At 38.3% G+C, this 25,215-nt stretch overlaps 2 protein-coding genes across 8 annotated transcripts in view; one reads left to right on the top strand and one right to left on the bottom strand.

Moving 5' to 3' along the window:
- The first annotated feature begins 680 nt into the window (after positions 1 to 680).
- On the top strand, positions 681 to 16,795 carry PRG4 (proteoglycan 4). Of its 5 annotated transcripts, XM_064477191.1 has the most exons (14): positions 681 to 756; positions 3,473 to 3,595; positions 4,855 to 4,967; positions 7,471 to 7,627; positions 8,170 to 8,292; positions 9,693 to 10,084; positions 10,151 to 11,212; positions 11,261 to 12,764; positions 13,449 to 13,526; positions 14,062 to 14,198; positions 14,510 to 14,666; positions 15,139 to 15,339; positions 15,803 to 15,928; positions 16,698 to 16,795. In XM_064477191.1, the coding sequence occupies exons 1-14, from the start codon at positions 681 to 683 to the stop codon at positions 16,793 to 16,795; spliced, it is 4,347 nt and encodes a 1,448-aa protein (XP_064333261.1). The 5 variants fall into 5 exon arrangements, with proteins under 5 accessions (XP_064333261.1, XP_064333262.1, XP_064333263.1 ...); XM_064477192.1 differs by lacking the exon at positions 3,473 to 3,595; XM_064477193.1 differs by lacking the exon at positions 8,170 to 8,292.
- A 74-nt stretch (positions 16,796 to 16,869) lies between these two features.
- The window catches only part of TPR (translocated promoter region, nuclear basket protein), a 52,091-nt gene continuing 43,745 nt past the window's right edge, over positions 16,870 to 25,215 (bottom strand). For 2 of the 3 annotated variants that reach the window (XM_031438572.2, XM_031438571.2), the window contains exons 46-51: positions 23,604 to 23,710; positions 22,264 to 22,371; positions 21,959 to 22,115; positions 20,127 to 20,245; positions 17,665 to 17,760; positions 16,870 to 17,070 (exon numbers count right to left, since the gene is read on the bottom strand). In XM_031438572.2, the coding sequence (XP_031294432.1) occupies positions 17,015 to 17,070; positions 17,665 to 17,760; positions 20,127 to 20,245; positions 21,959 to 22,115; positions 22,264 to 22,371; positions 23,604 to 23,710 (643 nt within the window). In that variant the 3' untranslated portion in view covers positions 16,870 to 17,014. The remainder of the gene's footprint in view (positions 17,071 to 17,664; positions 17,761 to 20,126; positions 20,246 to 21,958; positions 22,116 to 22,263; positions 22,372 to 23,603; positions 23,711 to 25,215) is intronic. The other variant, XM_010992095.3, reaches the window with a different exon arrangement.

Below are 25,215 nucleotides of genomic sequence, written 5' to 3'. Positions count from 1 at the left end.
TCTGTTAAGTTAAATTTTACTGAAGCTAGTTATTTATGTTTTTTTTTCCCAAGATAAGATTTAAATCCTGCACTGTAGGTTCATGCTACAATTTGAATAGTGTTTTCAGATAAGTCTGTTTTCTGTTTTGGGGGGATTTTAAAGCAGTAAAATGGTCAATAACATGACTAAGATGGTGATTTGATGATTTCTTCTGTATAAGATTAAATTTAATTCAGCCATAAAAAGAATGAAGTACGTGCTGCATTGTGGATGAAACTTGGAAACACTAATGCTAAATTAATTTGCATTTTTTAAAGTAGTAACAGACACATATACTGAAAGATCTAGTGTGGTAAGAAAAATTAAGTGAAAGTACTGGGCTCGTAGATATGGATGAGAACTTAAAAATAATTTAATCCAATAGTTGGCTGAATTTTTGTAGGTAGGATAATTGAATAAAAATAAAATTACACATAAAGTGAAAAAAAAGATTAAATTTAATAGTCAAATATTTACTGTAGAATTAAGACTGATTATTTTTAAAAGTCAAGACTGAGATGGTTTGATCATTAAATTGCATTTTAAAAGTTACTGAAACAGTGTACGTAACACAGGCATAAGTTAGTGACGAGGTTAAAGAGCAGTTTTCTGATCCTGTTCTCTTCTTCTCAGAAAGGGCCCAGCACCTGAAAACAACCATGGACTGGAAAATGCTTCCCATTTACTTGTTGCTGCTGCCTTCTGTTTTCTTGATTCAGCAAGTTTCTTCTCAAGGTAACTTACCCATTGAATGTACTTATATTTAACAACTGTTGTCAATTACTTGGTTCTGACTTTCATGACAACAAAAGAGATTTCCAAAAACATATCTGTTTGAGTTTAATGCATAATACAACCTTAACATTATGTAAGGAGTGTGTAGCGTATTTATAAGCGTTTTGGATTCTCACTTTTTTTTCACGTGTTATGAAGACTTTCAAGAAGTTTTGAGCTTTTCTGTAGAATAATTTTTGCACTCATTATTCCTATGGTTTTCCCCAAAGTTTTGAAAACATACAGACACATGATAAAACCATGCTGGAGTGATACAGTATCATCAGATTAACTGAAATGAACAATATTTACATAACATAAATTTTTCTACATGTTTACCAAGAAATTTAGCTAATTTTTACATCAAATAAATTAGTAATAAATAACTTCTTTCGGCATCAAGTAGATATGGCTATCATATTACAATGAACATTTACAATGTTTCAAATGGTACTTTATTAATCTTGAAAGTCCTACTTTCTTACAAGGACTATTCATCCAGATATGAACTTACATGTTCCTATTCATAAGATATAAATTCATCCAGTTGTGAAAGTGTGAATGTCATTTTATATTATAATATTGAACTATTCACAGCCCTCCAAAAATAGAGTCAGTCCTGGATGAACAGTTCTTGTTACTCATGATTTGAGAGTACACTCAGTGTAATGATCTTAACAGGAGTCCCTAACATCACAATGTAGATTAGTGACAGTAACACCAAGCTTTAGATTTTTGTTTCCTTTTCCTTTTTTTTTTCCTTTGATAAGCAAAATCTGAGAGAAGAAAAATCAAGGTGCATGACTGTGATGGCGAAGTTAGATTTACAAAGTAGACATTTCCGGTAAAATAATTAAAATTCTCCTGAACTGAGCATGAGATAGATGCCTGCCATGGACATAGTTTCAGAATCACTTAGATAAGCAAAGTTGGAAAAACACATGAAGGCAAATATGAATATTTAATCAGAAACGATGACTACACTGGTATCTCCAAACCCTTCTGCTCTCTCAGAATAATATTACAAGGTTCATAACACTGGGTACATTTCCTAATCTGCCTCTCCTCTGTAATACAATTTGGTTGTTCACTAAAGCAGTTTTACTCTCCTTTAAATAAATAACTTTAAAATTAGTTGTTAAAATTAACATCAATAGGGTGGGGGTATAACTCAGTGGTAAAGTGTATGCTTAGCATGTGTGAAGTCCTGGGTTCAATCCCCAGTACCTCCATTAAAAAGTAAATAAATAAAAATTAACATCAATAAACATAGGAGAGCCATTTAATCTACAGCAATAAACTTTTCCTGTAAAGATAATTGATTTTGATTTCCTGTTTCAGAAATCTGCTAGTTTTAAACAATAACCTTTTGATGTTGTCTTGTCTGCTTTTCTTGCCTTCTCAACCTCTTCCCGTTCTTTTTTCTTTATATATAATATATGTATTTGTATACATACACTATATATGATATGCATTTTTGTATGTACCGTGCATATATGTATGTAAAAAGTTCTGAAAGTTGTCCTATTATTTACTGTTTTACTTGCATATTAAGACTTTAACTTTCCTGGACTCATTATTTTGAGATTTTTTTTTTCCAGTGTACTTCAACATCCCTCTATGGATTTAGGATATTGCACCTGCCAATTTCTAGTCCAGAGATGGATTCAGTTGTTACATTTCTGGGGTTGTCTCTCAGGGAGGTTTTCAAGGTGTTTCTCGGATGATTTAAAAAAATATATTTAAGGATAATTATGCTGTTGTATTTGTTTTTGTTTTGTTTTACCCAGAATAACTCTGTTCATGACCATTATATTCATGCCCAGATGCTTTTCAAGAGTTATCTATATTGTCCTCCCTTTCGCAGTGGTTATAAGCATCTGACTTGCCCAACATTTAAAGAACCCAGTTATCTCCATCAGTGAAAGGAGGAGGAACCTGGGGAAGTTTGTGCTGGCATAAACCAGCTTGCTGTAAACACATCCTCAGGGATGAGTGGCAGTGTGATCGGGTGGGAAAAATTGGGGCTTTAGAATCGTATATATCGGAGTTCAATCTCTAGGTGGACTGTTTACAGAAGAAGATCATGTAGTTTATTATCCAACTCAGGACACTTCTGAGAGTGGAAGAGGTCAATATGAATGGTTCATAGGTGTTTAATTGACCTGTAATACATATATACCAGAACTATTAACTTGTTGGGTGCCTGTGAGCAAGTTATTAAAATTTCTGTGTTCCAACTTTATCTCTAGAAAAGAGACTACTAGTACTTTTCTGGCAACGTTTTCATAAACATTAGAGATAATGTATGACTGAGTACCCAGCACAGAGATGCTCAGTAAATGGCAACTAGTCGTCATCATCTTAGTAGCAGCATCAGGAGAGCTGTAGCTGCCACCCCTCTCCCAGGAGTACCACCCTCTTTATGCAAAGCCATTACTTAGCCTGATTTTCAAAAATGTATTTATCTTCTCAGTCTAGTAAATAATTAAGTGGCATAATCAAGGTACCTAAGAGATCAGGCAAAGATCACCTGGACCCAATGCTAACCATCATTCCCACCTTTTTCCAATTGATACAAGTCTCCCCTCACCAAGTGGCTGCATCCTCCTCATTAAATCTCTTCCTTTTTGTGAAGTGGTTTGGCCATGTTTACGCTAGTATTGTATAATTTTAGATATATCAAGCTGTGCAGGGAGATGTGGGGAAGGGTATTCTAGAGATGCCATCTGCAACTGTGATTATAACTGTCAACACTACATGGAGTGCTGCCCCGACTTCAAGAAAGTCTGCACGATGGGTAAGTCCTGAGAGCTGGTGTCTCCTCTGTCAAGCATGTGTCCTGTGAGAGTCCCCTTGCACCCCTTGTAGTGCTGTTGTCACACTATTTCACCTCTTTGTGCTGAAGTGCCTTTCCCTTCCCTTGCATAAATGTTGCAGTGTGCTGTGCCTAAGGATGGTGTCAAAGCTTGTGACCCCTGTGTGAGGGTCAGGGAGTCTGGAAGCCTGTCACTCGCACAAGGTTATTGATCAGTGCCAAGTATCATGTCTTGCTTTAATACTGTGACTCAGGAGTCATTAAGTAAATGGTAATGAGTAATTACCCAGTGAGGTAATTGCTTAGTAATGTGCCCCTTCAATAGCTTCATCAAAAGAATTCATGGGCATAAAAATCATCTTGTCTTCTGTTTGTCTTCTTGATATTAATATGTTTCTAAATTACCTGAAACAGGCCCTTTGAAGTGTTTAATGATGAGTGTTTAATGATGAATTTCAGTTGAAACCCAAAGGGTATGAATTTTAAATTATGAGTGGTATTTCACTTTTAAATGTATTTTAGACCATTTTGCTGTTAACACACAAACATTTCACATTTAATTTATGAAAGTTATAATTAAAAGTGGTTCAGAGTTATATATGCTTTAGAGTTTGCATGTGAAGTTGATAGATTGTTGTACAATTTATTTGTTGTGTAAGATAATTACTTCAAGTAGGCCCTGATAAATCATCATGGGTCCAACCAAGGCTTTTTTTGAAATGAGCAGACCTCTTTTATATAGTCCACACCATGGGATTAGGCTGAAATCTTTCAACTTGACACCATGCCCACTTTGTCATAATAATGGTCTCTGCATTGGAAGTGATTTTTGAGCCTAAACAATGACCTATTTATATTGAGTCAAAATATAAATCTTTAGAATATATAAAAACCTGTTTAAAAAGTAGTGGTTTGAGGAAGAGAGGATGGAGGGAATTCATACAAAAGGTACTTAACTCTTCAGACATTTCCCAGTTTTCCGTTGTCCATACATGAAATGACTCAGACAGCATTGGAGTGTCTTGTGGAGCCTTGAAGAACAAGAAAAGTTTCCCTAAGTCCCCATCTTTCTGGAGTTGGGCTGTCTCCGTTTGGAAAACCAGCCATTTTCCAAATTCCAAATGAAGACTTAGATACACACTTTTGGAACCCAAGTCAGCTGTAAGGCGGGAAATGGCTATCAATACACGGGCGTGATTGCATAGTCTATAACCCATGATGTTTTGTTTCGCTCTGGGTAGAGCTTTCCTGTAAAGGCCGCTGCTTCGAGAGCTTTGCAAGAGGGAGGGAGTGCGACTGTGACTCAGACTGTAAGAAGTACGGCAAGTGCTGCTCCGATTATGAGACCTTTTGTGAGGAAGGTAAGCATCCCAGGACCATTGGTGCCTCTCAGCACCTCCAGGTTTGTGCGCCTATCTCAGCTTCACTGCTAATGGCTCACACACAATCCATCTCAGGTCTTGATTTTACTAACTTATAAGCTATTTTGTATTAACCTTTGTTTCACCAACATGAATTAAAGAAGGAATGCTTCTTCTGAAGCACTCCCTGCCTCAGCAGGGAGGATGGGGGCTGAATCTCCTCCAGGTGTGGTTCAGTTTCAGGTTAAACCAACAGTACCCAGCTCAGCTCATTTGATGATTCTTGTCTCACCCTATGGTGTTGACCCCACAAAGTCAACTGTCCTTTGAGCTCTCTGTGTTTGGGCTTTCAGTGTTTTTGAGTGTGTATATTTAAGGAGAGGATCAACATGTTCAGCTTCTCTGAACTAGTAAATTTATGTTAGTTTAAAGCACTAAATTTATAGGCAAACCTACCAAGGAGTTGCTAACTGTCCATTGTATATCCCTTCCCATCTCTACAGTCCCTTCAATCATCTCTATCTAAATGTCTGTGCATGAAGGGGTCAATTAAAAGAGAGAGTTCCATTTTAAAATCCTCTTCTCTGGTGACAGGTCCTAAAGGAGTACACTGAGAGTGTAATAAAACCCTCCAGACTTACAAAAAAAATTTTTTTAATATATTTAAATTATGGATTCCTTTCTCTTACCAAATGTTTGTTCTTAAATCCTAATTTGTTAAAACGAGAATATCTGTGGAGATAAACGTGAAAATAAGCATTGCTGCGTAATCTTATCATTTTATTTAAACAAGGCTGCACCTTTTGCTGCTTGCAAATGATGGAGAAATATGGCAGAAAACTATTAATCAGCATAGTTGAGGAACTTTTCTTAACTGTTCAATATTTTCATTGGGAAGCATTCCGAAAATAATGGTGACAACACCCTTGTAATCAAAGTCGCAGAGTGTAGAGTTCCTGCAGTTTCAGAAGGACCCGTGACATGAGCGCCACAGATTTACCCATTACTCAGATCATTGTTTTGGCTGTGAGACAAAAAAAAACTAAGAATTGATTTTGGGCAGAAGATGGGTGGGGAGGGAATATGGTTAGAGACTGCTAAAACATTGAGAGAACACGTTAATAAAGACAATAGTTTATGCTACCAAGTGGTGGGTTGGATTACCTGAGGTTTATGTAGAACTCAATGAAAAAAAAAAAAGAAATGATAAAGGTAATGTTTCATTTATAGAATTCACAGAGATAGTCGGGGTCCAGCTGAAAATAAAGGCACCAACCAGAGCTCCAGTACTTTATTTTTTAAAAATAATAACCAAACTATCTTTGCTACTCACTGCGTAGTTGTTTTAAGATTGCTATTGATACCACTTGTAGGCATCTATTCATCTTAAAATCAAAATAGTTCAAGAATTAAAGGAATCATAGCAGTCGAGGGCCCCTGAATGTGGGTGGGGAAACAGTCCAAGAGGGTAAATATTTTGCTCAAGATCACCAGCTAGACTGTGGCAGGACTATCTCTCAAGCTGAGGTACTTTGTGTCTTTGTGGGATGGGAGGAGAAAGAGGGAGGGGGGCAGGGGTCAGTTCACAGAGATTGCAGAAGCTGAATCTGGGAAGTTTGGTAAGAGCAGCAGGATTTATGCCACTGTCCTCTACCATGAGTGCCTCCCCTGACACTCCATTCTCTGCTTTTTTATCTTTCAGAAGTCCCTCTCCTTTTCTTCTGGTTCCTAATGATCAAAACATGTTCCATGTCTTCTTCTCTCCTAGACATGAAAAGGGGCAGAGAGTAGGGGTGATACAAGGTACAAAAGATATGCATCAAACCATTAACAGCTGTTTATCTTGGAGAAGGGAATTAAATTTTGAGGCAAGCACAATGTGAAGGTGTGAAATTCTTATAAGAGGAAAAATTCATGTAGAATTTCTTATAATTAAAAAAATAAAATAAATGAAAGGTAAAATGGTATCATTTGCTTTAAATGAATATGAAAACAGGAAAATAGAACCATTATATTTTTCTTGTCGTGAGCACAAGTATCTGTCAACCACATGCAGTGATTATTTTTGTTTCCCAGAAGGCTGGCACGTAGGATGGACCTCAGAGAGGCAAGTATTACTTAGGTAGGCAAATACCTTCGGAAATTATCTGGAAGACGCAGCTCAGTTTGCAGGCGAGAAAAGAGGGATTCGAGAGGGTTTGCCTGTTTGCCCAAGGTCACAATGGTAGAGACTTGCAGGTCTAGAACTGGAATTTAGGTCTTCTGACTCCTGAGCCTTTGCTCCCAGTCATAATTTACAGCGATTTGAGAATCATTTTTTTTTTTTTAAATAGCAATGTATCCCCAGAGTTAAGTAGTTTGGAGTAATTAGTGTTGGTTAAAAGCCTGCCTGCAGTGGTTTTCACCAGTCTGCTCTTGAATCCACATTCATCCGTGCCTTTCACGGTTAGAGTTGCTGAGGCATATGAACAAGATGTTAACCAGCCTGTCTTCTTGGCCTCGGTGCATAATCCCACATCACCATCATCTTCAAAGACTGCACCTCCGCCTCCAGGAGCATCTCAAACCATGAAGTCAACAAACAAATGTTCACCCAAATCACCAAACAAGAAGAAGACTAAGAAAGTTATAGAATCAGAGGAAATTACGGAAGGTAGGAAGATGACAGGTGTAACACAGGGAGGTTTCTGAGATGAAGTAACCTGAAGGTGAACTACGTTTTTAAGACTCCTCATAGAATGGGGTGATCTTCTGAGTCATTAAAGGCTCATCACACTTTCTGTTTGCTTGTTTAAGTCAAAGTTTAAGCCAAAGTATAAATGCTCAGTTATTTATTCTCCTTATTTACCGAACTCAGTATGGTCTAGGTTAAAATGATCGGAAGAAGCAAATCTTACTGTTCAAAAAAAAAAAAAAAAAAAAAAGTCCATGATTTTCTTTGCAGAATAATCTGATTCTGTGAGATATGGAAAAGTTGAGAGACAGTTATATAGTTATACTGCTAGTATCTGCGACAAACTCAAGTGCCTTTTAACTGACATTTAAAAGGGCAGTTACTCATATTACTGATAAAACAAAAGCAGAACATAGGCATTTGTAGATCAACAAACAGCATTTCCTGTTGTATTCGGACTGGTGGTTCTGTTTTGCTTTAAATCACAGTTGGTGTGATCAACTTTTTTATTTGATTTATAGAACATTCTGTTTCTGAAAATCAAGAGTCTTCCTCCTCCTCTTCCTCTTCCTCTTCAACTATTCGGAAAGTCAAGTCTTCTAAAAATTCATCTGCTAATAGAAAATTAAAGAAGAAACCCAAAGGTTTGAGCATTGATAAAGATCAATGACTATATCAATGCCATTTTAACAATAATTATCTGAAAGTCATGCATGTGGGTAGAATGATTTGAGGACATTTCAGTATTTAGGGGGGTATGTAACTTCATAAAAATTACTTTAGAAGATACCAATGAAAATTTCCTATAGGAAATTAGTGCCAAGCAGCTAAGAAACCATTCTATAAAGCAAAGGATAAGAAGATGCTACAGCAGCACAGATGGCACCAGAGATGACTATTCATGGTTTTCTACTTCAATTCCTGTCTACCTGATATCATCTTTCTTCTCTTTCCTCTGCTGTGTTTTTATTGTTCCTTCCCCAGATTTCTTTTATTTAACAAACATTTATATACTTCTTTATATATTTTAAAATGTTAATCCGTTAAATTCTTATTCATCTCTCTGGGAAAGGCAATATTGTCCATGTTTTACAGATCCTCTTCATTATTTTCCTAATAAATTATATGTCATATCTGGCTGATTTTTCTGTAGTAGAGAACGTACTACAGAACTGGCTATATGAAAAGAGATTCCTTTTGTTCTGCTCTTTATTATTTCCTGAATTTCTAAAATATATTCTCTTTCTCCAGGAAATACTGGATTTTGGATAATGGAGTTTTGAAGAACTCTATTTCCTGGGTGGCTATTTCCCCTGAAGCCGTCTCTCTAGCTGAACAGCCAGATATTTAATCTTGAGTCATCCAAAGAGTCTTGCACACAATACAAGTATTTGCTTATTGGAGCTCATCTCATTGGTGTGCCTCTTGGGTTTTGTAGTTTACCTGTGGGGTAGCTGCTGTGGGAAATCCTGTTAAATAGGGTCCTTTTGCTGCCATGGCATCCTGATCTCCTCTCTGCATCCCCTGAGACTGCTGAGTTTAGGTGGGCAGAGGAAAGAAAGCAGCTAACAGCCATATGTATGGAAAGAGGGCTGAGCACGAATCATGGGGGTGACTGGAACAGATTCCTTGCATGTAGTTACAGAGGCCTCTGCAGGAATGGGCTCAGTGAGTCTAAAAGAAGTTGGAACTAGGTTTCTAGTAGGAAGGAAGGGGCACTGAGCAATAAGGAATAAGAAGAGATGAGAAAGTGAGGGGCAAGAGTTGTATTAGCATTACTGGTAATATCAAAGTTGCCACTTGCTTCCAAGTATTAATTGTGTTGAGTTTTACTTGTGCTTCTCACCCCTTGTCCCATTCATCCCCTAAAGTAGCCCAGTAAGATAGGTTGAGTGTTCACCATTTTACGATAAATTAACAGACGTGTTAGACATTAGCAATTTGCTTAGTGACACACAGCTGATCAGTGATGAGGATGGGAATCTTTATTGCACAATTAAAGAAAAAAATATACAAAAATAAAAGATGTATATTTTCTCTCTAGTAAAAGACAAGAAGAGAAGACCTCCTAAAAGGAAACCTACCCCAGAGCCACCAGGTGTAGAAGCTGGAAGTGGGCTGGACAGTGGTGACTTCAAGCTCACCCCAACTCCTGACATTCCTACCACCCAACGTAACAAAGTTACCCCAACTCCCAAAATTACAACTCTAAAACCAACAATTCCTAAACCCAGTCTTCCACCTAATTCTGATACAACCAAAGAGACTTCTTCAATAGCCAATAAGGAGACAACAGTTGAAACTAAGGAGACTTCTTCAACAAAGAAGCAGACCTCACCTAGTGTAAAAGAGAAGACTAAAGAGTCGGGAAGTGCAGAGAAAACACCTACTGAAGATTTTGCACCCACGCCTGAAGTTACTACATCTAAACCCAAAGTTGAACCTATAACCAAATCCCCTGTTCCCACCTCTCCCAAGGAACTACCTCCCACCACCACCAAGGAGCCTGCACCCACCACCACCAAGGAGCCTGCACCCACCACCCCCAAGGAGCCAGCTCCCACCACCCCCAAGGAGCCTGCACCCACCACCCCCAAGGAGCCAGCTCCCACCACCACCAAGGAGCCTGCACCCACCACCCCCAAGGAGCCTGCACCCACCAGCACCAAGGAGCCTGCTCCCACCACCACCAAGGAGCCTGCTCCCACCACCCCCAAGGAGCCAGCTCCCACCACCACCAAGGAGCCTGAACCCACCACCCCCAAGGAACCAGCTCCCACCACCCCTGAGGAGCCTGCTCCCACCACCACCAAGGAGCCTGCACCCACCAGCACCAAGGAGCCTGTACCCACCAGCACCAAGGAACCAGCTCCCACCACCACCCCCAAGGAGCCTGCTCCCACCACCCCTGAGGAGCCTGCTCCCACCACCACCAAGGAGCCTGCTCCCACCACCCCCAAGGAGCCTGCACCCACCACCCCCAAGGAACCAGCTCCCACCACCACCACCAAGGAGCCTGCTCCCACCACCCCCAAGGAGCCAGCTCCCACCACCCCCAAGGAGCCTGCTCCCACCACCCCTGAGGAGCCTGCTCCCACCACCACCAAGGAGCCTGCTCCCACCACCCCCAAGGAGCCTGCACCCACCAGCACCAAGGAGCCAGCTCCCACCACCCCTGAGGAGCCTGCACCCACCACCACCAAGGAGCCTGCTCCCACCACCACCAAGGAGCCAGCTCCCACCACCCCCAAGGAGCCTGCTCCCACCACCACCAAGGAGCCTGCACCCACCACCACCAAGGAACCTGCACCCACCACCCCCAAGGAACCAGCTCCTACCCCCAAGGAGCCTGCTCCCACCACCCCTGAGGAGCCTGCTCCCACCACCCCCAAGGAGCCAGCTCCCACCACCACCAAGGAGCCTGCACCCACCACCACCAAGGAGCCTGCACCCACCCCCCCCAAGGAACCAGCTCCTACCCCCAAGGAGCCAGCTCCTACCACCACCGAGGAGCCTGCTCCCACCACCCCCAAGGAGCCAGCTCCCACCACCACCAAGGAGCCTGTACCCACCAGCACCAAGGAACCAGCTCCCACCACCACCACCAAGGAGCCTGCTCCCACCACCACCAAGGAGCCAGCTCCCACCACCCCCGAGGAGCCTGCACCCACCACCACCAAGGAGCCTGCACCCACCACCCCCAAGGAACCTGCACCCACCACCCCCAAGGAACCAGCTCCTACCCCCAAGGAGCCAGCTCCCACCACCCCTGAGGAGCCTGCACCCACCAGCACCAAGGAGCCAGCTCCCACCACCACCACCAAGGAGCCTGCTCCCACCACCCCCAAGGAACCAGCTCCTACCCCCAAGGAGCCAGCTCCCACCACCCCCAAGGAGCCTGCACCCACCACCCCCAAGGAACCAGCTCCCACCCCCAAGGAACCAGCTCCCACCACCCCCAAGGAGCCAGCTCCCACCACCCCCAAGGAACCAGCTCCCACCCTCCCCAAGGAACCAGCTCCCACCCCCAAGAAGCCAGCTCCCACCACCCCCAAGGAACCAGCTCCCACCCCCAAGGAGCCAGCTCCCACCACCACCAAGGAGCCTGCTCCCACCAGCCCCAAGGAGCCTGCACCCACCACCCCCAAGGAGCCAGCTTCTACCAGCCCCAAGGAGCCTGCACCTGCTACCTCCAGGGAACCTGTACCCACCACCCCCAAGGAACTCACTCCAAGTTCTCCTGAGACACCTGCTCCAACCGCCTCAGAGGCCTCTACTTCAACTACTACCACGGAGCCTTCTACTACTCCCAAGAAACCTGCTCAATCAACTCCCGAGTTTCCAGTGGAATCCACACCAAAGGCTCTTGAAAACCGTCCTAAGGAGCCTACTGTACCTACAATCAAGTCTCCTCAAGTGACCGAGCCTGAAATAACTCCAACAGCTAAAGAGAAGGCCACAGCAAAAGACATACAGTTGTCGGAAACGACAACTGCCTCACCTAAGACTGTAACAGAGACAGCAACTAAAACAGAAGAAAAGACCACTGAGTCCAGAATAACAAGTACAACCACACAAGTAACATCTACCGCAACTGAAGATACCACAACATCCTCCAAAATTACTCCTAAAGCAACTCTCGCACCCAAAGTCATGACTGCAACAAAAAAGACAACCGGAAAGGCTGTGAGCAAACCTGAACAAACAACAGCTACACCAAAAGGTACAGCCACTAGTTCTAAAGTGACAACTCCTAAACCCCAAAAGCCAACCAAAGCACCCAGAAAGCCCACTTCTACCAGAAAGCCAAAAACACCCAAAGTGAAAAAACCGAAGACCACACCAGCTCCCCCAAAGACGACGACGTCAGCAATGCCTACATCGAGCCCTACCTCTTTAGCAGAAGCCACGTTCCAAAGCACCACCAGCCCTAACCTGACTCCCAAACCAGAAATAATTGAAGTAAATCCAGAGAATGAAGGTGCAGATGCTGCTGAAGGAGAAAAACCTCACGTGATTCCCAGGCCCCCTGTGTTAACTCCTATAGTGATTCCAGGCTCTGATTTCATAGTGAGAGGACCCAGTCAAGGCATTGGCATCAGCCCCATGTTTCCAGGTAAACTGAATCAGTTACTTTCATGTTTAAAATTGGCAGTGTTAGCTTAAATCTTTCTGAACCAGAATGCCCTGATTTAGTATCACTCTACTGATGCACATTATCTAGAACCCCAAACTTGTTAACTTTCTGCAGTTTCACATCTTCTCTGTAGGTAAGCAGAAAGGTAATCACAGTAAGTTTATTTGGTATTTGGAAAATTGAGTAATATCCTAGTGTTAGGAGTATGGTGCATCTGTGTCAGAAGCAGAGAGTGTATAGAATGTAAAAAAAAAAAATACTTCGTAGGGAGTCTATCCTTAAAAGAAAGTACAATGCAAAGCAACATCTGCAATGTTCTCTCAAACCAATCCCCCAGGGCAATCAGAACTGAAAAATAGAATCTGATGTTGAGATTAAACATCTAATACGTTACCTAATTTACATGATCAGTTACCCTGACTCATTTCAATTCATAATTTATTTTTATATAAATATACATTTTGAGTAATATCAACTTTAAGTAAAACAACTATGAAATATATCACTTTTCACCTCTGATATACATGCATCTCAAACTATACCCTTCAAGAGCTTAGGAAAGGGTGAGCAGAGGAAATGGAGCCCAATGGGGGCTTTGAAAAGAACAAAAACACTTTTCTCATTTTGTTTTATATTGGCCTCATTTCTGTTAATTTGTTTTAGATGAGACTAATTTATGCAACGGTAGGCCAGTAGATGGAATGACTACTTTGCGCAATGGGACATTAGTTGCATTTCGAGGTGAGTTATGCACTCATTTCTTTCTCTGCTTCTCATCTTGTTCTTGGTACTTATGAAAACCAGAGACATGGGATGGTGGAAGTTTGGGTTGAGATTTCTGGAGGGAAACCTGACTGATGTACTTACTTTACACGTATTATAAGAAGCTGAGGGTAAATACAAATATATCAGATTAGCAAAATTTGACATATTAAAGTAATAAAATAAAGTCACTAGGTTGTAACTCTGTTGACTTACTGTAAATCACAAAGCCAGAAGGCTCTTTGAAGAGAAACTGGAAAGTAAAATATTTCAAACATTATGCTAAATTTCAGACTTAAGAAATACCGATTCTCAGAAATGTTCAGATACTACCTTCTGTATTAATGCTCACGACTCTGACTAAACTTCATCAGGCAATGCTTGTTAACACATTCAACCTTTTTTTTTTTTTTTTACAATAAACTATATTAAAAAAGATTTCATTTTGATTTCTTCAGGGATAGGTTTTTGTATTCATTCAGCTTGTAGGCTGATCTCTCACTTTCAATTTTAGGTCATTATTTCTGGATGCTAAATCCGTTCAGTCCACCATCTCCACCTCGTAGAATTACTGAAGTTTGGGGCATTCCCTCCCCCATTGATACTGTTTTTACTAGATGCAATTGTGAAGGAAAAACTTTCTTCTTTAAGGTAAGAAAAAGATCTTTAAGAGAAATCAGTCGTTAGTTACTCTTTATTATGATAACATAAATCAGTTTAACCTCCACTTAGGAAGGGTCTCCATATATTCACACACTCTGGAGTTAGTTTCACAAATTCTATCATTAAAATTTAATAAAAAGTTAACATTTAATTTGGTAACATTAACAGTCAACTCATTCAAACACTTAACTAAGTTAAAACTTTCTCCCTATACTTAAATTTAAGAACGAGTTCCTTTTTCCCCCCCTTTTAACCTTTTAAATAAGCTGTTAACATCATTTCCTCTTTTTAATTACCAGGATTCTCAGTATTGGCGTTTCACCAATGATATAAAAGATGCAGGGTATCCTAAACTGATTTCCAAAGGATTTGGAGGACTACATGGAAAAATAGTGGCAGCTCTCTCAATAGCTAAGTACAAGAGCAGACCTGAATCTGTGTATTTTTTCAAGAGAGGTATGTGTTATATAATTGACAAAATTAAAAAACTTCTAAGAAGTGATTTGCCAGGAAAATTTTATTCAATATTTTCATTTATTATTGGGTTTACTGTCAAAAGTTATCTTTAATGGTTAGAATCAAGCATTTTCAATTAAAAAATAAAAATTAAGGGCAGTAAGAAGTATTTAGATCTCTCAACATGCAAATCAGTTTCATGAGTTTTCAGGACACTGATATAAAGGATGACATCATTTACTTTCAAACAAAGTTAAATGTGTAACTGCAATTTGTTGGTTTTATTCACAAGTATTTCGAGATTTAGTAATTATTTTTATAATACCTTTGACTAATAACCATCAACGTCTGGACATACTTTACAAAAAACATGGTTTGTTTCCTCCACTTTGTAAAAAGCTCTTTTCCATCCCTTTTGGGCATTAAAATAAATTTTCATATTACTTGTGACTTTCTAATTCATCCTACACAGGTGGCAGCATTCAGCAGTATACTTATAAACAGGAACCCATCAAAAAGTGCACTGGAAGAAGGCCTGCTATAAATTATCCAGTGTATGGAGCAATGACACAGGTCAGGAGACGTCGCTTTGAACGTGCGACAGGACCTTCTCAAATTTTACACACCATCCGAATTCACCATTCACCCATCAGAGTCTCTTATCAAGACAAAGGTAGTATTTTTTACTGTGTTAAAAATTCTTACATATGAAGTAAATGTAACATAGTTTCTTACAGAGTAAGGCTTATTAAATATGACTACTGACCAAATAACCCTCATACTTTAAGCTTGTTAATGAAAACAGCCATTTGCCTCAACGAATGACCAAAGATCAGTACTTTCTCTTTTTGTGTAAGAAATGTAATTTATTCAGTTTTGTTAGTTATAATAAATACCATTTACCAAGACTTTAAATGCAAATCTGTAAGCCTCAAAATAGTCTAGAAGGTAGATGTCTGCACCAGTATCAGGGCCAGTGGAGGCTGAGGCATCACTGTTAACTCACCCATGGTAACAGAGATACTGAGTGACCAAACTGGGAGTAAGGCCCAGGTCTGTCTGACTCTTTATAGCTGCTCTTTCCAATACAGTATACACTGCCTTTCCATCTGACACCTTTGAAGTGTCATCCACAGGTTTCCTCCATAATGAAGTTAAAGTGAGCATGCTGTGGAGAGGACTTCCAAATCTGGTTACTTCAGCTATATCACTGCCCAGTGTCAGAAAACCAGATGGCTATGATTACTATGCCTTTTCTAAAGGTAAGTTATTAAGAAAAATCTTAATTGCTTTCTGAAGACGTGATCTAATTCCTGAAACTTGAATAAAATCAAAGCAAAAGCAACAAGTGTTCAGTGGTGACTAAAAGTGAGTACTTAAAGTATATCACTTATTCTAATTGTTTTGAGGAAGAGACAGTTTAGATTTTTCGCTTTACTTTCAATTAAACTGAATGGATTGCAATTCAGTTCGGCCCTATCCTTCATGAGATAAAAGCTTGTAATGCAAAACATCTCATTACTTGAGTAAAACTGCTGCTGAAAAAAATATTTCACTTCTGTTATCTGTGGCATTTAACAGAGACCTTGTTTGCCACAAAGTTGTATTGATTTGCATCATTACAGTCCTTAAGATCAGAAGAAAGTTCTGGAGAAATTAATTTTATTAATTAAATTGTATTACCTGGGACATTTTTCTGAAAAATTATTCTGCCTACATAAATGACATCAGAATGTATTTTTTTAAAAGAGTAAAAGCCAAGTGAATCATTATTTTCTAAACTAACTCGGTTTTTCTCAAATTCTTACTTTGAAAAAGCAGAGTTGAACCTAATTTTATTAAAAGATGGTAAAAGGTCAAATGTCAAGGCAATTGTTTTTCTTTTTGTCAGAAAGTTCAAATTAATACAAACATTTCTGATACTAAAATAATAAACATTGTCCTTGAGTATAATAATGAATACAAACTATTTTTAAGTTCAAGTGTTTTGTTTTCTTTTTTAATTAAAAAAATGATTTCTCTTTTATTTAGATCAATATTATAACCTTGATGAGCCTAGCAGGACAGCAAGAGCCATTATTGTTCGTCCTGGGCAGACCTTATCCACTGTCTGGTACAACTGTCCTTAGGCTGATGGGCAAAGGAAGAGCCAACTAATGAAAAGGGAAGAGTTCAACTTTTAAAATGAAGAAAAGTCAACTAATTTTGACACTGAAATACATTTTATTAATAAAGAATGTTGAGATAAGCATACCAATTTAAATACAAAAATGTTTTTAAACTTGACAACCATTACACTAAAACAGATTTGACAATCTTATTCACAGTTATTACAGTTTACAGAACATTTAATTGATATTTCCTCTATTTATTCCTCCTCTCCCTCCCATTGCATGGCTCACACCTGTAAGAGAAAAAAAGAATTAAACTGAATGCATCCTTTAAAAAGTTAGCTCTAGAGTATTCACTTACCCTAGTCATTATAGAAATTTTCAGTATCAAATATCAGTATATAGACATAAAACTGTGTTAGATATTTCACATCTTCAGTGGAAATCACTACAATTAATGTTTTTGACATGAATGCAATCTCTAATAGCTACATTAGAAAACACAGATATTAAAACTACTTTTAAATTAGCTAAACATCACAAAGCTTTATTCTGTTGTATAAAAAGTAAAACAACAACAGGCAGAGATGTAACAAATGATGACACAGCAATATAACATTTTAGCTTTTCCAAATCTTACTTTTAATTCAAGGAAGAAATGAAAAAAAATAAAATGTAAGTACATATTCATTATACACCTATGGTATACAAACCTGTCTATCTGCAAGAAACTTACAGATCAGTAAACATCACATGCTCAATGTGTAATTATTTAATCAACCCTTGGAACATTTTTTAAAAACTAGATACTCGCTGGAAGCGAGAAACCTCGTTCCATTTATTACTATCCTACATCCTACCCTGTGATCAGTATGTTAGAAATTTACCTCTCTGTCTGTTAAACTGACGACCACGGACACCTTGTCTCAGTGTTGTCTGAAGTCTTACACGTCTGAAAGGCTTTGGTTGACTACTGCTGGTATCTAAGAAAAGCATTAATATACAAGCAAACAAGTCAGTAAGTAAGACAGCAGTTAGTGACAAAAACTAACCACAAAATGAATGCATGGATAAAATGCAGAGATGTCCATTGCTTTCAATATTTAAGTTGTTTGTTTTTAGTAAGGGACATTTAACAAAAAAAAGTAAAAAAAAAATCTTACTAAAAAACTAGTTTGACTTTTTTATTCATTCATTCAACTAATTTACTAAATATTTACTTGGTGCCTACTCACTATCAGACACTGCCTAGGAGTTGGGGAATACAATGGGAAACACAATACCACACCCCTCAGGAAACAATAGGCCATTACAATACAATGTGAGTCATATCTGACTCTTCTCTTTTAGGGACACCCCCAATCTAATCATTAGCAAACCTTGCCAGCTCTAATTTAAATACATATCCCAAATCTGACTTTTTCTCACAACCTTGACTCTACCATCCTGTCTAAAAAAACATCATCTTTACCTTAAATTACTGCAACATCCCCTAAACTTTCTCCTTTTTTCTGCCATTACTCATTTTCAGTCTCTTCTCTACACAGCAGCCAAACTGATCTGTTAAGTGTTTAAATCAGATCATGTCACCCGTCTGTTTGAAGCCCTCCAAAAGCTTGCTATATCCACGAAAGCCAAAGCAATTACAATGGTCTACCAGCTCTATCCTTCCCATCCCCTTCATCTTCTGCTAGTCTCTCTCTATCCTTACTGTGCTCCAGCCACACAGGCCTCCTTATTGACCTTGAACATATCACACTGCTGCCTTACGGACTTTGCATCGGCTATTTCTCTCGTCTTGGAATATGCTTCCCTCAATTAGTGGCACAGCTTCACTCCCTTAGCTCTATCAGGTCTTTCCTTAAATGTCACTTTCTTAGTAACACTTCTGTGAAACTTCCTGGCACCTGGTAGGCACTGAAGTATCTGCTGACAAAATAAATAACTGCTCAGATGGGGAGGTTTAGTGTTTTACATTGTCAAATAAATTTAAAGACATCCCAATTTCATACTTTATAATAAAAAGGAACAAGAACCATATTTTCTAGTGTAAGCCCTGGTAAAATATAACTAGTGCCAGTTCTTCTACTGAGGAAACAATTCTCATGGGACATCAGAATATAACTGGGGGCACAGAACTTCAGTAATTGTACTAATAGTAATTGTGACAGCTACAATTTTTTGAGCCTTACTGTATGTAAAGCACTGAGTTATATAATTTACATACATTGTCTAATCTTGACTGCAAGATGAGTTATGGATGTCCGTATTTCACAATGAAATGAGCAGAGATTTAAAGTTACTATATATTAAAAGGTAGATACATGATTTGAACCTAGGAATGCTGGCTAACAGGCTGATGTGTCACAGAAAAGCAGATGAGAGGCAGGAGAAGAGACCTTGAGATAGCAAAGTTCCATGACTGAAAAAAGTAGTAACTGACTTAGGTCTTCCATAAAACTTCAAGGTTCCACGGCAGAGTTTGAGAATTACTGTTATAAACAATTTAAAATGAAAATAATCGGAGTGGATGACTGAGTATATATTTCTTTAATAATAAAGGTAATTTCCTACCTAAAAATTTGGGGATAGGTAAGCTAGTATAGCTAATATAGTAGTATAGTATATTTAAAAGTGGAGCCTCTGCAGTCAAACTTCTTGAGTTTGCACCCTGGCTTGCCCTTTATTTACTAGCTATGTAACTTTGAAGGAATTATTTAACCTTTTTGTGCCTCAGTTTCCTTATCTATAAAAGGGGGATGAATGCTTAACAAGTTGGGTTGTTGTGAGAATTAAATGAGTAAATACATATAAAGGGCCTAGAATACTATGATATATGGTAAGCGCTTAATAAATGTTATTTTTTTAAAAGTACTGCAGAAAAATTTTTATTGCAGGAAAGACACATAAAATAGCCTTTTTCAGAGTTAACTTTGAAAACTTGAAAAGCCAAACTTTAAAACTATTCACATCAGTTAATTTCTTTCTTTTTTTTTGAAGCAAAAGGCCTCCTAATGTCAACTCTCCATACCAGATCTCACATAGAACCAATTAAATAGAACAAATAAAGAAGGCGCTGCTCTGGTTTACACAGACAGGAGGCCTAAAGTTCTACTCCTTAGATCTCTCCCAAAAATCCAACCTTCACAGCCCCTGAAGCACCTCTAATATAACCAATTCCCTTTAATATAAACCAAGTTCCCTTTAATAAAGTAAAACTTCCCTTTTAAATAAAGTCTTTTAAAAGTTAAAGAAAAAAGAGTTAGCAAATTGTTACTAATAGTACAGTGTCTTTTGCAAATGAGTTTGATGTATAATAGCTGTATTGCAGTCAAGAGCAGGAACTTACCTACAGAAGAACTGGAAGGAGGGTCCTGGCTGGTGGAAGGAAGATCTGACTCATCAGATGCCTGAACAGGCTCTTCTTCCTGCTGGCTATCAATTTCTAGTCCTGCTTCTGAGCTAATACTAATGAGGAAAAACAAAAATTGATTAGAAAATACAAAACTGATACTAGAATATATCCTAAATTGTTTCTAAATTGTTTTTCTGGTAAGTTTACCATGTAAGTAACTCAGAGCTCCCCTCCAACTCAAAGCTCCAGACTCTGATATTGGTAATCATGCATTTTTTTTTTAAAGGCGGGGAAAAGAAAGCCCAAGCTGCTTTTTCATCATTCCCCCTCTCACTAGGACACATTCCAATTTTAATGTTTGTTTTTCCTCTGTTGTCATTTTTTTTTCCTTTTTGACAAATGATGTTCACATTCTTGACATTCACAGGAGATATATTATCCAGATTTTGATAAATCCCAAAAAAACTTTCTAGGAGAGTACTAAAATAATTCACAACAATCACAACTATTAATAATATACCACTAACTCACCATGGGCTCTAGCACCCATAGCTGTCTCATCTGGGCTACAAATGAGGCAGGCTGTGGGCAGGTGAATTCCTGGCTCAATGCTGTAATTCCATCTCTCTCTCTCCCATTCAAGAAAGTACATCAAAAAGCAAGTGAGGGAGATAAGAGTACAAGAATAACTTGAATCTGCTCCAGCTTTTACCATCTACAAACATTAGTACAGTTACTAACAACAGTGTACCTGAAAGCTACCTCTCATGACCCTGCTGAAGTTGAGAAAAACTGGTGAAGTGCAGCCTAACTATGTTGTTTTAACATAGTCAGAGACTGAGCTTTCTCACTGGTAAAAAGGAGATGATACTGTGCAGAGATATTGTGTGGTTTAGAAGTGACATATATAAAGCGACCTGAATCAAAGGCAGCTACTATTTTCAGCAGGGTCTGTAACTTCCCAAAACTAAGTAGCACTGCGGTAGAGCACAATAACAGACCTGTATTTTTCCTCATATGCTAGAGCTGGCCTGTAACTATGCTAAGAAAATGTTGATAAATAAAGACAAAACCTTTGAGCTCTACCTAGGAAATCTGGGTTCTTCTTCTAGCTATGCTTATGACTATGAAGCAGTTCAACTTTTTTATTTTATAAAGAATCAGGTTCCACCTTGAAAGTTACACTTTTCCAGGACCACTGTCCAGTGGTTCTTCTCACTGAAGTACTCCACTTACTTTGGTGTTTTTTTTTTTTTTTTAATCCAGATGAGTATTTGTTATTAAATACTTCCTTTTGTTAAATTTTGTTTATAACTGTTATGTTAAAAATGTTGTTAAGTCTTAAAAACTACTAGCAAACGTCTAATTTTTAAGAAGTTAGTATTTCAGACCAAGTTCTAAATGCACATAAATAAAGAGTAAGTGAGGTCTGCTTGAGAGTCCACTACTAAATGGAAAGTGAATCATTTCCTAGTATTCCTAATTTTCACAGAAAGACTTCTTTCTTGGAGAAAAGTTCAAACAGCTACATTAACTGAAGGGTACCAGTGATTTCCAAGAAATATTTTGTTCTAGAATGCATCATGCAATTTTCAGGGAGACAACCATTTTAAAAATTATTTCTCTTCTGTAATAATAATCTCTAAGTCCTGAAATACATTATTACATGCAAAAATTAGTCTTCCAAAACATATGGCAAGATTTACTTTCATTATAGGATGCTATTGAAAATACAGTTCAATAGACTGCTGTTTCCTGGCTAAAGAAAAACAAATGTAAAACTCTGGCAAGTTTAAGTAAGCAAAAATTAAAAGGTAAACATTTACCCTTCAGATTCTGCCTCCACAAATACTTCATCTCCATCATCACCTGTTGCTGTTTCATTTGTTGTGGATAAAGTGCCAGTGGACGTTGTCACCATTGGAACAGACTGAGAAGCATGCTCTGAAGCATCAGAGGTGGTACTTTCAGTAAAGACCGTCACTTGAAAATGAAAAGAGTAGACAAGCAATTCAAACTTTAACTTTGCGGTTTACCTAATTTTTAGCCAGAAATTACATCAGAAGATATATCACAGGTTTCCACTATACCAATAAAACACATAATCTACTGATCTGCCTTAGATACCTACCTGGGGCTGCTACTTGTAAAGGAGTAGTGGGAACACTGCGGCCACCCGACTCCTCTTCATGAGCTAGGAAGAGGGGTGTTTCATACATTCCCAAACCTAAAGACAATTCTGAATATTAATGAATGATTGAAAGAACAAAAAGTTGTTAATATGCCAGGTATGTGAAAGAAAAAATTAATCAGTGGAGACACACAACTTTGTTGATGCCCACAATTAGCCCATCAAGCAAAATCAACCCCTCAAAAATGTAAATACAATTTAAATGTATTTTTAAGCCCAGGAACACTAAATTAAGTACCCTAAAAAAACAGCTAAAATGCCCTTATAGATTCATACGACCTAACTTTATGGAGTACCCAACTATGAACTAGGTACTATGTTTAAATCTACTCCTCACCAAAACTGCACATTATTACTGGTCTCCTTTTTGCTAAAAAGACTAAATTTCAAGGAGGTTAATTAACTTTCCCAAAGTTAAAAAGCTAATAAAGTGAAGGCATTCCAATTTAAGCATAGCTCTAACTTCCAAGTCTAGGAAGTGTCCTATAATACAACCACATAAAAATCTGAATTTCTATGAAGTCAACTCACAGTTTCACACTGGTAGAGGGAAACATTATCAGAACTCATATTCAAACCACCAGGGACTAAGATCTATTACATGACTTACAAGATGGCTACAGATTAATCTTCCATGTTGGGCTTACTAAAATACTATGCACTCCCCATTCACTTACAAAATGCCTGAACAGCCTCCCAGAAACACAGCGGATTATATGGATGGCAACCAATGATTAAAAGGTAATTGACTCCAGAAATAACATAATTCATGTCCAAATAACCAACTGCTATTACCTAATTTAGAGGTCATTTTCTTCTAAGTATTTTAAATACTTTATTTTTCTTATTTTTAATGTTAATGGAAAATATCTAATTAGTTTTATACATTTAACTAGGAATGTTAAATGTCAAACTAAACAGAAAATAAGCTGCATTCCTTCCAACAACTTTAAAATGGCTGGTAGTATGTATATTTATGTATATTTATTGGCACAACAAATATTCCTGATACCATTCTAAGAGCCAGAAGAGATACAAATGCAAAAGCTAGTCCTTAATGCTCAAAGAACTCAAAATTTTGTTGGAAAGACTTATACATAAGGCAGTGTTTAAAAAGCAGTAAATATATTCTAGCTTTTCGCACAAATTATGATAAGGATTATTTAGACATAAACTTTTAAATATTAATATTTGTTCACTTAAAAAAAGATCATGTCAGAACAGCTTATTACCAAATACATGCAAATTCAAGAGACCCAAGCTTTTATTTTGCTATTTACCTCCTTGAGAAGCAAGCTGGCCAAGATCAGAGTGGCTAGAACTTGTTTGTGGCATATCCTCAGGTGGCCCAAACCGGAATCTGGGAACACCAGCAACCTGTGGGGAACTAAACAGACAAAAATTAATTTAAGATGAAATTTAAAGTTACCCTGTTTAAACTGCAACGATGGAAAAAAGGTAGGAAGGAAGAATAAGCATAAACAAAGTAGGAAGAAAACAGACTGAAAATAAAGCTGATAAAGGAATTCTCACTTAAAAAAATATTTTCAAAATACCAGCTGGTAAGAATTTACCAATGTGATTTATATATATGTGATTTATATATAAATAGCTTTCAGTTCTCCTAAACTATGCCTCACATTTCTTGAATCTGCTAGAAATTTCTGTGTAGATATACTGAAAGCAACACAAACTGAACATGAGATGTAACGAAAAAAGTTAGAATGAGATTATGAAACAGTTTGGTCTCACTTTTCAAAGTTTAGTCATAGATAAATCAGGTCACCTCTCAGGTTCATTTCTTATCTGAAAGAATTCACTAGATGGCTCCCAAGATCTAGAAAAAAATCTAATACTAGATGGCTGGAAACTTGTTTTCTCCCTGTCCTAGTAACACTATCATCCATCTTCCTGCCCATAATCCAGGATATAAAAGAGCATTCTCTCACCCTCAGTCCACTGCTTACCCCCACCTTTCTTGGCTAGCTAGCCACTGATGTTTATGGATTATACCTGTGTAATAACTCTTGAATCTATTTTTTCTTCTATTTCAACATTATTGCTTTAGTTAAGGACATTCTGTTTCTCAGTTTAAAAATTCACCTGAAAGAAAAAGACCTGCAATTCTTCTGAGCTATGAGAGAATGCTGCTGATTGGCTGGCACTCAGAACTTGTTTACTGGAGTGAGTCTGTTTCTGACTGGCTGACTTTTGCAAGGGTGGGGCTGACACTGATCACTTGGCTTATAAAACTGTGTTAGCTCAAGTCAGTTGTGGTCAACTGAGCAAGTTTAAAACTGGTTCTGATGGCCATGCGTTACCACATATTACAGAACAATCAATTGTCCCCCAAATTTGTGAAAACCCCCAAGTTTGTGGAAACATTTTTATTCCACTCTTCAAGTACATCCTGTCATTCAACTCATACTTCAGCCATAATTAAAGATGTGTATTTTCATGTAGAAAGCCTTCACATCTTTTGAGAGGAGTGCTATAGCACAAGAGTTAAAACAGGTTCAAGAGCCAGACTGACTGGTTTGAAATAAAAAACTGCCACTTTCTGACTGTCTGACCGCTGGAAAATTTGTTAGCATTTCTATGCTTCCTTATCTGTAAAAGGAATAATGTGTCTATTACCATAAAGATTAAATAAATTGATTCATGGGAATGCTCAGGAAGTTTTAGGCATTCTTTTCCAAAACTCAATTTAATGTTGTCCCCATTAAATTCTCTCAGATTCTTTCCCTCTAGTTGTTGGAATAAATTACTCCTTTATTTGTATTAACAAAGCCTATTGCTTATGCTTCTGTTCTCCCCAATTGTTTAGGTTATAGTTAGTTGTGCACATACTTAGCTTTCACAACACTATCCATCATGATCACTGTAATTACC

The sequence above is a fragment of the Camelus dromedarius genome, chromosome 21 (assembly GCF_036321535.1).
Source record: "Camelus dromedarius isolate mCamDro1 chromosome 21, mCamDro1.pat, whole genome shotgun sequence".
Lineage (NCBI taxonomy): Eukaryota > Metazoa > Chordata > Mammalia > Artiodactyla > Camelidae > Camelus > Camelus dromedarius.
This window is presented reverse-complemented; position numbering and strand designations above follow the sequence as displayed.